This window comes from Cucurbita moschata, unplaced genomic scaffold (assembly GCF_002738365.1).
Source record: "Cucurbita moschata cultivar Rifu unplaced genomic scaffold, Cmos_1.0 Cmo_Scf00018, whole genome shotgun sequence".
Classification (NCBI taxonomy): Eukaryota; Viridiplantae; Streptophyta; class Magnoliopsida; order Cucurbitales; family Cucurbitaceae; genus Cucurbita; species Cucurbita moschata.
Genome location: NW_019268534.1, coordinates 3077174 through 3093362, shown reverse-complemented (window position 1 = coordinate 3093362; position 16189 = coordinate 3077174). Strand labels below are relative to the sequence as shown.

Below are 16189 nucleotides of genomic sequence, written 5' to 3'. Positions count from 1 at the left end.
TTTTTGAAGAGTGGTTGTTTATTCTTGAAAACATAAAAATTTATTTCTGAAGTTTTGAACTCATTTTGTTGCTCATCTCGAGGTACCTTTCACTCAACTTGATTCCATATCATAATTAATAATTTCGGTATTCATCAATTTTATTTTTTTTTTCTTTTTACATTTTTTATATACTTTAATTTAAAAAAAAAAATTCTCAAAATTTCATGTTTTCATTGATTTATTTGAACAAATTAGAATTAATTTGAAATGAATTTTTAAGGGTTTAAAAATATTTTTGAGAAGAAAAAAAGTATAAAAAAAAAAAAAAAACCCCAATAAAAAATTAATAAAAATAAAGTTTGCTTTATCTTGTAAAAGGACAGGACAGATGTCAAACCACATTATCTTTTTCCTCTAATTTCTCTTTGTTTTTTGCTTTGTCAACTTCCTTCCACATATATGACTAAATCCGTACACGTTTACACTTCTAAATCTCATGGTATCTCCATGGAATTCAGATCTGGATTTAAAATATAGATTCTGTATCTAATAATTCCGACATTTTCATGCATCCCTTACAACACAGTCACGTTATAAACTCCTCTCTTTTAAGAGCAAAAACTATTCCTCATAAACCAACACGAATCCTTTCAACATGCTTTACCATCACTCGAAAATTCTTAAGAGATCACCAAAAAAAGGTGCACGGATTATTTTAATTCTTTCTTAGTCATAGAATCCTCCTAACAACTTTCATTCAAATATAGTTGTAGTTCATTTATGTACCATTCGAACGATTGATTCTCATGTCGCCTAAGACAGGAAACGTCACGAGAGTGTTGAGGATTATTGAGAGTGAGTCCCACATTGGTTAATTTAGTGGAAGATCATGGGTTTATAAGTGAGGAATACTATCTCCATTGGTGTGAGGCCTTTTGGGAAGCCCAAAACAAAACCATAAGAGCTTATGCTCAAAGTGGACAATATCATACCATGGTAGAGAGTCGTGATTCCTAATAGAGAGTTCAATAAATATCTCCTCGAGCACAACACATCGATCTCAATCAATACCCAATTCTTAGGGTTTTCGCTCGAGACCCCATATTTATTAAGTGAATAATGAATTATGGTTTATGTATGTTGTCCCTTCACCTAATGTTTGGGACTCCAAACAAAATCAGGTATTGTTCCAATATATAGACTATGAAGAAGGGCAGAGATGCATGATTAAGAGGACACCCTCTACGTTCATTGAATGAACATAAAAAAGACACACTCTTATCAATCCTCTGACTCGAGAAAATCTAGGTGGGTTTGGTCTCTCAAAACATAAAAATATATATGTCTGGTTTTTAAGATTGGGAGCTGGAAATTAAAACAACACATTAAATTGGAGTATGTCCTAACTTATTTATAATATACTTTGTTGGCAGCATCTATGATTTTGCCCCTTCAATATACCCATGCATGCATTTATATTATATAGTTGCCAAAAGCCAATACTATATATAATAAATTAATAATTTAACCCTAGTGTCACATTCTTTGCTGCCACCTCCCCAGTTGTTATTATTATTATCATTTTATTTTTATTACTTCTTTGATAAACAATATATAAATATAAATTAGTTTAAAGCCAAGACACTCGTGGAAGCGAAGAAGATGATGTAACAAGAAGCTTAGTGAATTGAATATGGAGATAGAGATGGTTAATATTAAAATATTATTGTAAGGACACAGATTTGCCTTCAAAGCCATGCTTTTTCTGTTTGTCCTCTTCTTTTCATTTCTGTCCTTCTGTCGTAGATATTGTTAGCGTTTTAGTACTTGGAATTTAGATCAGGATTTAAAATTTCTTACATTTTCGCTGGATCAAAATTTGGAATTTGAATTTGTGAGATCTCTCATCGGTTGGTGAGGGGAACAAGTGCTATCGAGGACATTGGGCCTTGAAGGGAGGTGGATTGTGAGATCCCACGTCGATTGGAGAGGTGAATGAGTGCCCGCGAGGACACTGAGTTCCGAAAGGGGGGAGGGGGTGGATTGTGAGATCCCACATCGATTGGAGAGGGGAATGAGTGCCCGCGAGGACACTGGGCTCCGAAAGGGGGGTGGATTGTGAGATCCCACATCGATTGGAGAGGAGAATGAGTGCCCGCGAGGATACTGGGCTTCAAAAGGGGGAGGGGGGAGGGATGAATTGTGAGATCCCACATCGATTGGAGAGGGGAACAAAACATTTTTTATAAGGACGTGAAATTCTCTCCTTAACAGACGTGTTTTAAAAATCTTGAGAGGAAACCCGATTGGGAAAGTCTAAAGAAAATAATATCTTCTAGCGGTGGACTTGGACTATTACAGAATTCGTCACGTAATGATACCAACATTCTCGTACATTCCCCACGACATGTTAATTACTTCTCGTTTTTAACCGTGAGATCCTCACTCACACACTTCCTAGAAAATTTGCAAGAGATCACCCTCACATGCTTTCTAAGAGGTCATCCAACAGAGGATACACACGCTTAATTTCAAAGTTATTATGATTGAGATATAAAAAAGAAAGGTGCATGTTGTTGATATAAACAGTGACTTAGTCATCCTATTCTCAAGTCATTTTCGTTCAAATGTGGTCTCGGTCCATTAAAGAGCTACCCATTGCAAACTTTCCTATAATAATACCAAAACAAAAACATTGTAATCAAATCAGATCTTGTTGAGATATTAAGTCATTTTCTTTCATGTATGGACTTGGGAGTGGCCACTACCAAAACCAACTTCGACAAGAATGAATTCTAAATAAGGAAACAAAGAGCAAGTAAACATTTGTGGTCTATGTTTGATCAGACATTAAAAAAGACATTAAGACCAATGTTTTATGATTTGATTTTACCTTAACATATCAAACTAGAGAAACCTAGGACGGTCCAACACGATCACGACAAGTGTTACTCTAGCTCACTTTGTCTTCTTCACTAAAGTTGACAAGATACGAACCTTGCTAGCTAGGTTTTGCATGTCTTAGATTGCTACCATTCCACTATTTCTACGCATGGTCAAGTGTCACATATGTTTTTTTTAAGGTCTTTTTTTTGTTGTTTTTCTTCTATAAGCTGTCTTGTCGGAAGTCAAGCCCCAAGTGTTGAATTGTTTCTCAAAAGCCATTTTTGTCATATATATTATTTCCACGGTTAAAAACTTTAATTTTTGATGTCAATTTCGTCGTTACGTCATCATATCTAGTATCTTGTTTCGACTAAAACTTCTTCGTTTTAGCTCTGATTTGAGTGAATAAAAAAAGGCGTTGAAATCGTTATTTCCAACCTTCGGTGAATAGAGTTTTAACAATTTCTTGAGTTATTTTTAAATTCAAAGAATGTCAACTTTATATCATGCAATATTCTTAACCAAAATCATTAGCCCTAAGCACTAAACATGCAAGAGACAAGGGTTTTGGGTGGTTATGATCGATGAAGATTCATTTTCGTTCGTTCTTAAACAAATAAAATCGTTTTAGGGTTCCTTTTTTTTACCGATCATAATAACTCCTCCCCGCACATCTAGGAAGATGCCATTATTTTAACTATTTTATGGTTAACGTCTCTTCAAAAATTAAGAAGTTGTGAGTATTTACTCGAATGGCGAGTCTTTTTTGTAGCTTTCCTTTCTGTTAGGTTACATGTAAGTTTTTTTTCTTCAATAAAGTATTTTTTTAAAAAAAAAAAGCGAGATAGGAGTTATTAGAGAGGAGAGAGGATACAGAGTTGTCGTAGCCACGATCTCGAACATGCATAAACACACCAATTTTTTTTTGTTACTTTTGTGTGGGTGAAGAGACAAGATTGCCCTTGAAGATGTGTCCTAAGAGTAAATATATATTGAAAGACATGCATGTAAGACTTGAACTTGTTTCTTCTATAGTGAGTGGAGCCCATATTGAAATAGACATATCAAAAGAGGAAGGGTAGTATGGTCAAAATAAAAAAGAGGAGCATTGTCATGTAGTTTAGAGTATATTTTAGGAGGGACGGAGATTAGTTTTGATTCAAATTTTTAGCTCGGAAGAGACTTAGATCGGTCTCTATGGCCAAACTACTCCCGTTCTCGACTAGAATTTAGTCATTACCTCAAGTAAAAAATGAGAGCGAGTAAAATACTAAAATAAAGTAAATTTTTTTTACTCTTTTTATTCCCTAACGTTTTTTTGGGCGTTATAATATTAATTTAATTATGGATGTGATTTAGGCATCCATAGATTATAGGGAGGAGATGCATGCCATTTACTTTATTTATTTTTAATTTTCAAAAATAATAATAGGATAGTTTTGATGGAGAGGACAAAATGGTCCTTTCACATTTTTTTTACCATTAGTTCAATTGAATAGTAAAAAAAAAATTAAAATTAAAAATAGTTTAACAAAAAGAAAGAACATTTATAACGAATAATTAAATCACTCACTTAATAGTTATCAGAAAAACATGTACATGTATTACTACTCTCACTATTCTCTCTGTTTATTTCTCTCTTTTAAGCTCTCTCATTTGGGCGTGTATGTGTTCGAGAGTGTTGGAGTGTCACATGTGGAGAGTACCTTCTTCATTGGTACGAAGTCTTTTATACTCAAAGTGGATCATATCGAACCATTATGGAAATTTGTGAGGACGATGATGTCTATAAATAGCAATAGCCTATGTTTCACTCAACAACATCTCTTCCTTTGAAATCCCCAAAATCTAAAAGAAAACAAAGATGGCCACCACCCAAACCCACCACAGTGTCTACATCACTCACAAAGATCACGACTTGGACTCTCTCCAAGTACTCCCCGACGCCTACCAGTGGGTTCAGCCCGACCTTTTCCCTTCCCTCCAACAACACTCCACGCCCCTCTCCGACACCCTCCCCCTCATCGACCTTTCCCTCCCCGACGCCCCCGACCTCATCGGCAAGGCCTTAACCACATGGGGCTCCTTCCAAATCATTAACCACGGCGTCCCCCTTTCCCTCATCCATGCCGCTCAATCCTCCGCCATTGACCTCTTTGCCCTCCCCCCTCCCCATAAGCTCAAGGCTGCTCGCACCCCTGGCACCTTCCCTGGCTATGGCATCGCCCGCATCAACTCCTTCTTCCCTAAGCGTATGTGGTCTGAAAGCTTCACCATCATGGGCTCTCCTCTCGAACACTTCCGCCACCTCTGGCCTCATGACTACTCCAAACGCTGGTACTACTCCTATCAAACCCATATTCAATCATTCACTAAATAATTACTTTTTGTTGAGGATCATTGGCAGTATGTCCCACGTTCGCTAATTTAGGGAATGATCATGGGTTGGAATACATCTCTATTGGCATGAGACTTTGCGGGGATGCCCAAACCAAAGTCATTAGAACTTATGCTTAAAGTGAACAATATCATACCATTGTTAGAGGGTCGTGATTCCTATTAGTCATGTCAATAGAATCCTCAAAGGAGGCCTTTCGAGGAAATCCAAAGCAAATCCACGAGAGAGCTTATGCTCAAAGTGGACAATATCGTACCATTGTGGAGGGTCGGGATTCCTAACATGGTATGCAAAGCTATGAGAGCTTATGCTCAAAGTGGACAATATTATACCATTGTGAAAGATCGTGATTCTAAACATGGTATGCAAATCCACGAGAGCTTATGCTCAAAGTGGAGAATATCATACCATTGTGGAGGGTCGTGATTCCTAATATGGTACGCAAAGTCACGAGAGCTTATGCTCAAAGTGGACAATATCATACCATTGTGGAGGGTCGTGATTTCTAATATGGTACGCAAAGTCACGAGAGCTTATGCTCAAAGTGGACAATATCATACAAGTGTAGCGGGTCGTGATTCCTAACATGGTATGCAAAGCCACGAGAGTTTATGCTCAAAATGAACAATATCATACTATTGTGAGGGATCGTGATTCCTAACATAGTATCTAGAATTCTCAAATGAGGCCTGTTGACGAAGCGCAAAATAAACCCACGAGAGTTTATGCTCAAAATGTACAATATCATACCACAAATCATATAATTATAGGGAGTCGTAACCGTCTTTATTATTTCTTGTAGTGATATAATGGCGGAATACGACCGAGAGTTGAAGAGTCTATGTGGAAGGCTGATGTGGATAGCGTTGAGCGAATTGGGCATAACCCGAGAGGACATCAACTGGGCCGGCCCGAATGAGGATTTCAAGACATGTAATGCAGCCACCCAGCTGAACTTCTACCCAGCTTGCCCTGACCCTGATCGAGCCATGGGGCTCGGCGCCCACACAGACACCAGCCTCTTAACCGTCCTGCACCAAAACAACACGAGAGGGTTACAAATTTTGCGGGAAGGGAAGGAGTGGGTGACGGTGGAGCCGGTGGCCGGTGCACTAGTGGTTCAAGTCGGAGACATGCTCCAAATTGTGTCAAATGGGTTGTACAAAAGTCCGTTCCATCAGGCCGTTGTGAACCGGACTAAAAAGCGGCTCTCGGTGGCCTATCTTTTTGTGCCGCCGGAAAACGTCGAAATGTCACCGCATAAGAAGCTTCTGAGCCCAACTCAGCCACCGCTTTACCGCCCCATATCTTGGACTGACTTTATCCGTATAAAATCCGATCATTTTGACGGACTCTCTTGTATCCGTGTAGACGTGAAGGATGAGAGCCAGGTCAAAGTAGGGTAATCTCCTTCCCACAGTTCTTTAACAAACTGTTCGTGTACTACATAAATAAAACACAGTTCTTTAACAAAGTGTTCGTCAATGAATGATTCGATCTTTTTGGATCTGACCACGATCAAAATATGTCCAAACACAACAAAGTAAAAATTTGAGGAGAAAGATCTTTTAATCATGTCTTTCAATTCTATTTGTTGCAGTAATCGTGAAAAAAACATGATTAGCTCCCTAAACTTTCTACTCACATCATCTTATTGATTAAAGCATAAAATAACACTAACTAGCTTCCTAAACTTTCCTCCGACAATCTTGTTGGAATAAACTTGAATGGTGAAGATTAGTTTCGTTAAGAATGAAAAATTTGAAAAGAAACTGTTAGAAAGAAAAAGGCCCAGAGTTGTTTTAGAGAGCGATGATAAGAGTTTATGAGAGTTTGTCTGACCCTATTATTAGAAATAGAGAATGTATAAATACCTAATATAGTAAAGTCGGAGGAAGAAGAGTACAGAGCAAAAAAAGAAAGGTATAGAGCAAAAAAAAAAGTACAGAGCAATAGAAAAACTGTTTCTTATATTCTTGTTCTTCTTGTCTCTCCCTTCTTGACATCTCCCTCACAAGTATACGAGCAGTCAATTGTTAGTGTGTGAGAGAGTTATTTCACAAATCAGTGGATTTTATTTTAACAAATCTTACCTATTAAAACACAAAACAGAGCTTCTTAAACATTTTACTCAAATTAAGAACAGACAATCTTATTAAATCTTATTAGATTTAATTAAAGCACAAAGCAACACTAACTAACGTCCTCAACTTTTTATTCAAGTTAAGTTAAGAACTACTGAAAACTTAATTAAACCATAAAACAATTTAGCAATTATTGTCAATTCTCGAGCACGAGTATTTACAATGGAGAAATCACTAACTACCTTCCTACACTTTAAAAACCACCGACAATCTTGCATAAAACCAGCTCACAAGCACGAAACTTGATTCACAATTTGTCAATTCTACTGAAGTTCTCATGCTCATAAATAAGTCGACAACATTTCTACTAAACTTACTCTATAAGTTAGTAACTTATTCTACTAAATATTAGCCGACAAATCCATCATCTGGATAACATAATATTCAAACTTTTTTTTTCAAAAACTAGAACTTTGGTAAATAAACGGTGAGAAAACAAGCACGATAACATTAATCGGTACAAAGGTTCGGAATTATGGAAGAAAGAAAGGGAAATATTTTACAAGCAAACTTATTGATGAACAATAATTCATATATATTGGACAGAGTTTGAAGTTTTGTTGATTCAAATGCTGCAATAATCTCTAATTCGATAGAGAAATTTTTTAGAACCCTTTGCTTTGTCATGAGTAAGGAAGTCATAGTGATTAAAGGGCTTGTATCGCAATGGGTTGGCATCATCCACAAGCTCTTCAGGCACACTAATCGTCCCATTCTTGAACGAAAACATCCCCGCTGAGTATCTCGTTTCCTCCGCTTTCATCGTCACTCGATGCCTACAACTCCTTATTCTATCGTTACTCCACGCCTACGTTCATTTAGACAAAGTGAGTATAGTTCAACGATAATTGATATGAATCAGAATGAAGGAGTGTGGTTACCATGAGCGCGTCACCCGCCATGACGATGAAGGAGCAGTGGCTGGAGGGCTCGAGGTCGATCCATTGATCGTCGAGCGATTGAATTTGGAGACCACCGATGAGATGTTGATGAATTATGGAGAAAAATGTGAGATCTGTATGGGCGTGCAATCCCACATCGGTTTCGTGTTGCTCAGGAACTCTGTATTTGAAGAAGCGGAGAAGGTTGGCTGTTGAATCTATGTTTGTGTCGATCAGCTGCTTTGATACTCCGTAGCTTTCCAGCACCATTCTTGTTACTATCTTGTCCAGTTTCGCCACCAAGGTTGAGAAACGTTGAATAGTTTCGCTGTGATTTCGTTAATGGAAGATAATAAAATATAAAAACTCCCTTTTTTTGAAAGACTACTCGACCATCTAAGCGTTCGATTATTTGAATGGCAAGCAACGTTCCGACTAAGTTAGGTTCAATTTATGTAACAGTTTAAGTCACCAAGTCCATTGTTAGCCGATATTGTCCACTTTGACTTATTATGTATCGCCGTCAACCTCACGGTTTTAAAACTTGTCTACTAGGGAGAGGTTTCCACACTTCTCCAACCGATGTGGGATCTCACAATCCACCCCCCTTTGGAGACCTGGATCTTCGCTGGCACACCGTCTCGTGTCTGGTTCTGATACCAATTGTAACAGCTCAAGCCCATCGCTAGCAGATATTGTCCACTTTGGCCCGTTACATATCGTCATCAGCCTCACGGTTTTAAAACGTGTCTTCTAGGGAAAGGTTTCCACACCCTTATAAGGAATACTTCATTTTCCTCCTCAATTGATGTGGGATCTCACAATTTATGAACTTTCAAGTTTGTGTCGATTTGATCCTACAGTTTAAATGTTTACATGGCACAATATCAACACACCCGTGCCTGACATTATTTTCAAAAACCCATTTGTAAACAAAGACGCCCAAGACATTCATCTTACAACGCTCGTCCAACCATTACACTCACGTCACATAAGATAGCTCCCTCAACCCACAAAGTGGTAAAGAGTTGACACCATGTTTCACCTAATCAAAATTTCTAAAAATTTACAAACCTATTAAACATAAAATTAAAAGTTTACGACCAATCAAAACATTTTTAAAGTTTATAAACACAGAGTAAACTAAACATATAACTCAACTTTTTTTTACGAGTCAATTTTCTTAAATAACTTTCGCAAACATGAACGTAGTTACATAGTTGTTAAGACGTTGAATTCGAGTTCAGAAGTTACCTGAAGCGATTGTTTCCTTGATCCGGCCACATGAGATTGGCAAAGCTTTGAGCAGCGTCTAGCTGAGTTGGGTTATCAATAGCCATGGATTCATAGAGAGGAAGAAAGGAGTAGCGGCCAAAGTAGCCATGGTAAGCCTTTTCACTTGTGTTCTTGATTCGAGTTTCAATTGGAAGCTGAAACAGCTCATCAACAGCTCCAAAGAAGGAGTTATGAAGCTCCAAAGAAACCTCCTCAAACACCACACAAAAGCACCCAAATTCCTCCAAACCAACCCTCATCGCCTTGCATGTTGAGCCCCATGCGTCAGTGCCAGCCTCCAACTTCTCTAATTTGGACAAGTCTATTACGGGCACTCCGGCTTGTGTTTCGGACCCCATTCTCACCAATGCCTAACTCACTGCTACCTGTTCTTCCTTGGTTTGATAGCTTATGTAAGAGAAACAAAAGGTTGGGCCTCTTTTTTTTTTTTTTTGGATGATTCATGTGTTTGTATAATCTATTGTTTGTGGTCACCGATGTGGACTTGAGATTAAATTTAATTTGTGGGGTTATTTCATATATATTTTAAGTCATCATAATTGGTTTAATTAAATCATTTCTCTCTAAATGATTGAATTAAAAGAATACGAAATAGAGATGGAAATTTAGTCGTATTTGTTAAGGACGTATATTATTGTAAGATTAATATTTGATTCATACATTTCAACTAAACAATACTTTATTATACTTTTGTTTGAATGTTGTATTAGTATTGTTTAATGTTAGATGAATTTGAATTGTATGCAAAAATATATATTTTAAAATTAACCATAAATTAGAATTAATTCGATCCAATGCATAAAATGTTTATTTATATGAACCCAACCCAACCAAGACTATATGATGAAGTTGCATCAGGTTTTTTTTAACACCCGTGTTAAAAAGTAAGCTTATAAACACTATTTTGACTGATAGATTTTTTTAGCTTTTTTGAATATATCTTAGAAATTCGAATGTTTGATTAAAAATGATAAAAAGGTCATGAGAAAACAAACATAACTGGTATCAATCGGGACGATTATTTGAATTTGAAACTACGAATGGGAAACTATGTTTATATTATTAAGAAGAGCAAACACACCAAGTTTATTAGAGTTCATACATTCTTTCTTAACCTAAAACCACACAAACAAAGCAAAAGCTCATGAACACATTGAAGCTTAGAACTATAATCATACACAAACATGATAGGTGTTGTTGATTTTAGAGAGCGCAGTAGTCTTGGAGTGGAGATTTGGATTTGAAACCCTCTTTTGAGCGGAAGAAATGAAGCAATCCAATATGATCAAAGGGTTTATATCTCAAAGGATGGGTTTGGTCTATGAGCTCTTTGGGCACTTCCACAATTCCATTGCTGAATCCAAACATTGCAAGAGAGTACCTATCTTCGTTCCCTCTTATTGTCACTTTGTGAGTTGGTGACTCTATCCTGTCATTGCTCCAAGCCTTCTCTACCAAAATCGAACACCGTAATTAGGGTTTATTCTCGAACGTTTAATCCTTGAAGAACGTGTATATTAAAAATAAATGTGATAGTTTTGAGAGGTAAGTGATCTTCAAATAGTATACTTTATGTTAAAATATCATTTTGGTCTCTGTAACTTAGATACCCTTTCGTTTTCGTCCAAATATTTTATGTTTAAAAAATTCGATGACTCGAAAAACTCGATCAACCTAACCCATAGGCTGGGTTCAAAAAACAAAAACACCATGCATTGAGTTAGTTCATGGGTTCTTATAAAACTATATTAGGTTGAACCGAACCAACCTGAATTTATTACTGGTTATTTTATTTTTATTTAGTTTCATGATTATTTATTCTCTAGCGACCCTTAAAAATAATTTAACGAAATTAAATTTTCAAAATATAAAATAAAATTGAGTTGAAAATTTTAATTTAATGTTTGAAAATAAATAAACAGACGCTGAACAACTTTAACCAACTCAATCCAAAAAATTTATGATTGGATTGGTTCGGGTTGGGTTATGTTCATTTTTTAGTGAAGATTATTTAGGTCGAAAGATTTATAACTCGAAAAATTGAGTTGGGTTAAAAAAAATCTCGACCCAATGCAACCCACGAACATCCTAGTTGATGAAAATAGTAAGAGTGTATAGATATATATGTATACTCGACCTTGAATGCATCCCCGGCAATGACGACGAAGGTCGAGGGTGAGGAGTTATCGACCTGAATCCACCGGCCATCTTTAGTTTGGACCTCCAAGCCATTGGTATGATCTTGATAGACCATGGTGGTGAAGCTCTTATCAGTGTGATCCACAAGGCACAAAGTAGGGTTTTGAGAATGAGGAGCTTTGTTCTTCAAAGCTCTAAGAAGATAAGTAATGGAAGCAGCATGAGTCTCATGATACTTCTCAACTCCATAGCTTTCAAATATCATTTTCGTCACCATTTGATCCAATTCTTCTGCTTTCTTCGCAAACGAATGCAAATTCGAGCTGAACGAACCAAATAAAAACATTAGCAGATATTGTTATTTTATATTTCTCCTTTCGAGCTTCTCCTCAAGGTTTTTAAAAAGCTTCTGCTGCGGAGACGTTTTCACACCCTTTTAAAGAATGTTTAATTCTCCTCAACAACTAATATGGTATTAGAGCCAGAATGTTTAGTTCTCCTCAACAACTGATGTGGTATTAGAGTCGGAAATCAGACGATGTGCTAGTGAGGAAACTAAGCCCTGAAGAGGGTGGACACGAGACAATATGTCAGCAAAGACTCTGCGCCCACAAAGAGTATATTGGGGGTCCCACGTTAATTGGAGGAAGAAACTAGTGACAGGACACTCAGTTACAAAGAGGGTGGTTTGTGAGATATCACATCAGACGAACGAAATATTCTTTAAAAGGGTAGGTAAATCTCTACCTAGCAGACACATTTTAAAAACCGTGAGAGAAAGCTCGAGAGTGAAAACTCAAAAGAAGACCGAGATAGTGGTGGGCGTGTTGGGGCGGTTACAAAATGAATTCAAAATTATGGTATAAACTTAAGAAAAGCATTCAAAATCACCTAAAATGGTGGTTTCCATTGGGCCACATGAGGTGAGTGAAGGCCTGAACACCATCGATGTTTGTGGCGTCGTCAATGCCCAAGCTTTCATGCAGAGGGAGGGTACGAAGCTCCCCGACATACCCATTAAAGGGCTTTTCGTATCTGTTCTTCTTCTTCGTCTCAATTGGAAGCTCAAAAAGTGCTTCCACGGCCTTGAAAACCTCGACGCGTAGCTCAGGGCTAATCCCCTCGTACTCTGCGATAAAACACCCATACTCTTCCAGGGCTTCTCGGACTTCTCCGCTCCTCCTCCTCCACCCCTCGCCGCCCTCCGCCTTCACATCGTCGCCGCTGAAGTTTATCACCGGCAGCCCCGCATCCATCCTTGGACCCGTTTCTGAACCCATTAGCTTGGATCGTGAGCTCGTGAGGAGTTGAATGATTCGATTTCTTGTTGTTTTTTAAAAGTTAAATTAGATGGTTGGTTCATATATTCTTTCCTAATTCTCTTTATTTAGGTAGATTATTTGGTTTTTTATTATTTATTTTTTAAATTTAAGCTTTATAAATTATTAGTTTGCAATTCTATGTTTTGTTATCTAGTAGCTTGGATAAAGATTTAATTTTTTTTTCAAAGATTATTAGAAATTCAAATGTTTTTTTTTTCTAATAAATGAGAAAATATTAGTACAAAAATTAGGACCAAAAAAACTCAAAAACATATATATGTATGTATGTGTATATATATGTGTATATATATATGTATATGTATGTATATAAATATATATATATATATATATGTATGTGTATGTGTATATATATATATTTTTTTTAAAGAGAGATAAAAACACAGTAAACAAAATAAAGTTTTTTTAAATTAACTTAACTTAAATTTTATTTTAAAAAAATTAAAAAAATAAAGCTTAAATATACCCAATATTAAAAATGGACTAAATTATAAATTAATTTTGTATTTTAGGTTTGAAATTTAAAATGTTTGAATTTATTTTAAAGTTCAAATTTTATTTTCGTCTTAAACCTTTAAAATATTTACTTTTAGATTTTGAATTATAGAAAAATAAACATTTTTAATTTTTACTTTTATTTCTCTTTAACAAATTGTAACGCAATTTTTGTTATAAATATATTAAATATACACTAAATCACGAGCATGGGATAAATGAATATTAGGTGACACAAGACAAAATAAATAATTTTTAATATATATATATATATTGTATTAAGTTATTGACGTGTAATTTTCTAAAAATAATTGATATTTAACTACTAATGTTTGAAAATGAGAAACTAATTGTTTAATAAACCAACATTTTTCATTAATTTTAAAAAAAATCTTTATTCAAATGTTTAAATAATTAAATGGCCAACCTAACCTATGGTCAATAAATATATTTTTTATTTGACAAAACTATAATATAAAAGCTAATATGTCTTGAATGTAAGCTGACAAATGCATAATATTACATTAATTCAATTTAGTGGTCCTCTAAATTAGGACCACGATTTATTATTTCAAAAACTATATTGTAATTTATCATATAAATATTGTTTATTTTATTCTTAAAAAATTATAATTATTCATTTTTTTTAATGTTATAAGTGGACCACGAATTTCCCATATATTATTTCAATTTTCATTTAATAAAAATTATCAAATAAGCATGATTTCCCATATTATAAAACTGATCGATTATCATATTTATATTAATATTAATATTAAAAGGGAAAAAAATAAAGAAAATCAAGACATGTTTCAAGAGGGAATTATTATAACCAAGTCAATTATGAAAAGAAAAGAATATTAATTAATAAATTAATAAATATTTTCTAAAATTATTGACTTTCAAAGTGGTCCTCGAATTAAAAATAAATAAATAGAAAAAAAAAAGAAAATCATGAGCAAGTATAAGACGTAATTAAATAACATAATTGAAAATAAAAATAAAATCAGTTAATTTTTTGTGATATTAATAATTATGAATTTTTTAAATAATTAAAAAAAATTCATCTCGAAAACGGAGGGTTGGGTTGGGTTAAATTGTAAACCCTGTTCAGGTTGAGTACGTTACTGACCCAACTAATCTAAAATTTTGGGTTGGTTCAGAAGATTTTTCCAACTCGACTCATGTACATCTCGAGCTGTGCTTGAATTGACTCAAAGAGTATGATTAACATCGAACCAAAATTAGGGTTTGAAATTAAAAAAGTATTACTCTAAGCTTTCTAGCTTAGCTATGAATATAGACATTCTTGATATCTAATACGAGGGTGACAAGCCACCAAACCAAAAGATCAGATCTTTTCATTATTTATATATAAAATTACCAATTTGTACTCATTTAACTACCAAATCTTGTTAGTATTGGTTCACCCATGGAGATTTAGGTATTATTGTTTATCAAGGATTATTTTGTCTTAAAGTTCTACCGAAATTATGTTGAGCGTTGATGGCTCAAATCGAGCAATCAATAATCACTTTCAAGTTTTTATTAATCGGGTAGAATTGGTTTTTGGATTTATCTTTGTTTTGAGTTCATCAATGTGTAGAAGTTAGATATTCAAACTTTTGATCTTTGGATCGAGAAAGACATTTCTTATATGTCATCTCAAACATTATTCAATTGCTTCAGGTATGTACCATCGACCAAGAGGTTAGATACTCGAAATTAACAACGTTCCAAAATTTTGTAAGTTACCTCTTGGAGCAAGGTTCCTATAACAGCTCAATCTCATTGCTAGTAAATATTGTCCGTTTTGACTCGTTACGTATCGTCGTCAGACTCACGGTTTTAAAACGCGTCTATTGGAGAGAGGTTTCCACACCTTTATAAGGAATGTTTTGTTCCCCCTCTCCAACCGATGTGGGATCTCATAATCCATCCCCTAAAGGTCCGGTGTCTGGCTCTGATACCATTTGCAATAGCTCAATCTCACCGCTGACAAATATTGTCCGGTTTAGCTCGTTGTGTATCACCGTCAGTCTCACAGTTCTAAAACGTGTCTACTAGGGAGAAGTTTCTACACCCTTATAAGAAATATTTTGTTCCTCTCTCCAATCGATGTGGGATCTCACAATTCCAAAACATTTTTGTGAGTATCAACGATGCCCCGCAAGTGAACAAAAAGTTGGTCGTAATGTATGATGGATTATGCCAATACGACAAGTGTTGCTTCGACAAGCCAAAGGCTGGGAGTGTCTGGTTTGAGAAGGGATATCATTAGAAGATTTGTTCCTTGTTTCTTCTAAATCATGAACCATAAGATGATGCAAGTATGGTTGCTAATGATTGTAAACTGTTTTTGACTTCAAGCCATGAACCTTCAAGATTCAAACAAACAATGTCATGTCAGTGAAAAGGAAACACATCGCTTTCAGGTATCACATACGTCTTGAGAGAATAAAGTCATTAACCACGTAGCTAGGTTATAACATCTCGATGACATATATTTTTAGCATTGAGTAGAGTTGAGGGGTGATCATGGCGTTGAGTGAGGCATTGTATTACAGGCCCAAGTCTACAACTGGGGTACGAGTCTCTCATGAGTGGAGGTAGATAGTGTTTGTGTCG

At 35.6% G+C, this 16189-nt stretch overlaps 3 protein-coding genes across 3 annotated transcripts; 1 reads left to right on the top strand and 2 right to left on the bottom strand.

The window, feature by feature from the left end:
* The first annotated feature begins 4700 nt into the window (after positions 1-4700).
* Positions 4701-6735, top strand: LOC111456435 (gibberellin 3-beta-dioxygenase 1-like). Its single transcript, XM_023098292.1, has 2 exons — positions 4701-5205; positions 6069-6735. The coding sequence occupies exons 1-2, from the start codon at positions 4733-4735 to the stop codon at positions 6670-6672; spliced, it is 1077 nt and encodes a 358-aa protein (XP_022954060.1). The 5' UTR covers positions 4701-4732; the 3' UTR covers positions 6673-6735.
* A 1107-nt stretch (positions 6736-7842) lies between these two features.
* On the bottom strand, positions 7843-9976 carry LOC111456352 (probable 2-oxoglutarate-dependent dioxygenase AOP1). Its single transcript, XM_023098175.1, has 3 exons — positions 9546-9976; positions 8292-8619; positions 7843-8218 (listed from the first exon to the last, which is right to left on the bottom strand). The coding sequence occupies exons 1-3, from the start codon at positions 9923-9925 to the stop codon at positions 7976-7978; spliced, it is 951 nt and encodes a 316-aa protein (XP_022953943.1). The 5' UTR covers positions 9926-9976; the 3' UTR covers positions 7843-7975.
* A 632-nt stretch (positions 9977-10608) lies between these two features.
* Positions 10609-13061, bottom strand: LOC111456372 (probable inactive 2-oxoglutarate-dependent dioxygenase AOP2). Its single transcript, XM_023098206.1, has 3 exons — positions 12618-13061; positions 11725-12049; positions 10609-11033 (listed from the first exon to the last, which is right to left on the bottom strand). Exons 1-3 carry the CDS (start codon positions 13004-13006, stop codon positions 10791-10793), a joined length of 957 nt encoding a protein of 318 aa, XP_022953974.1. The 5' UTR covers positions 13007-13061; the 3' UTR covers positions 10609-10790.
* Between the last annotated feature and the right edge of the window lie 3128 nt (positions 13062-16189).

Bases quoted from the DNA above. Each gene is read 5' to 3' on its own strand.
- LOC111456435 (XM_023098292.1), top strand. From the start codon at position 4,733: ATGGCCACCACCCAAACCCACCACAGTGTCTACATCACTCACAAAGAT. The intron at 5,206-6,068 runs GTACTACTCCTA...TATTTCTTGTAG, and splicing joins CATGACTACTCCAAACGCTG to TGATATAATGGCGGAATACG.
- LOC111456352 (XM_023098175.1), bottom strand. From the start codon at position 9,925: ATGGGGTCCGAAACACAAGCCGGAGTGCCCGTAATAGACTTGTCCAAA. The intron at 8,620-9,545 runs GTAACTTCTGAA...ACGAAATCACAG, and splicing joins CAAGGAAACAATCGCTTCAG to CGAAACTATTCAACGTTTCT. The intron at 8,219-8,291 runs GTAACCACACTC...AAATGAACGTAG, and splicing joins TGGCGGGTGACGCGCTCATG to GCGTGGAGTAACGATAGAAT.
- LOC111456372 (XM_023098206.1), bottom strand. From the start codon at position 13,006: ATGGGTTCAGAAACGGGTCCAAGGATGGATGCGGGGCTGCCGGTGATA. The intron at 12,050-12,617 runs GTGATTTTGAAT...TGGTTCGTTCAG, and splicing joins AATGGAAACCACCATTTTAG to CTCGAATTTGCATTCGTTTG. The intron at 11,034-11,724 runs GTCGAGTATACA...TTGGTAGAGAAG, and splicing joins TTGCCGGGGATGCATTCAAG to GCTTGGAGCAATGACAGGAT.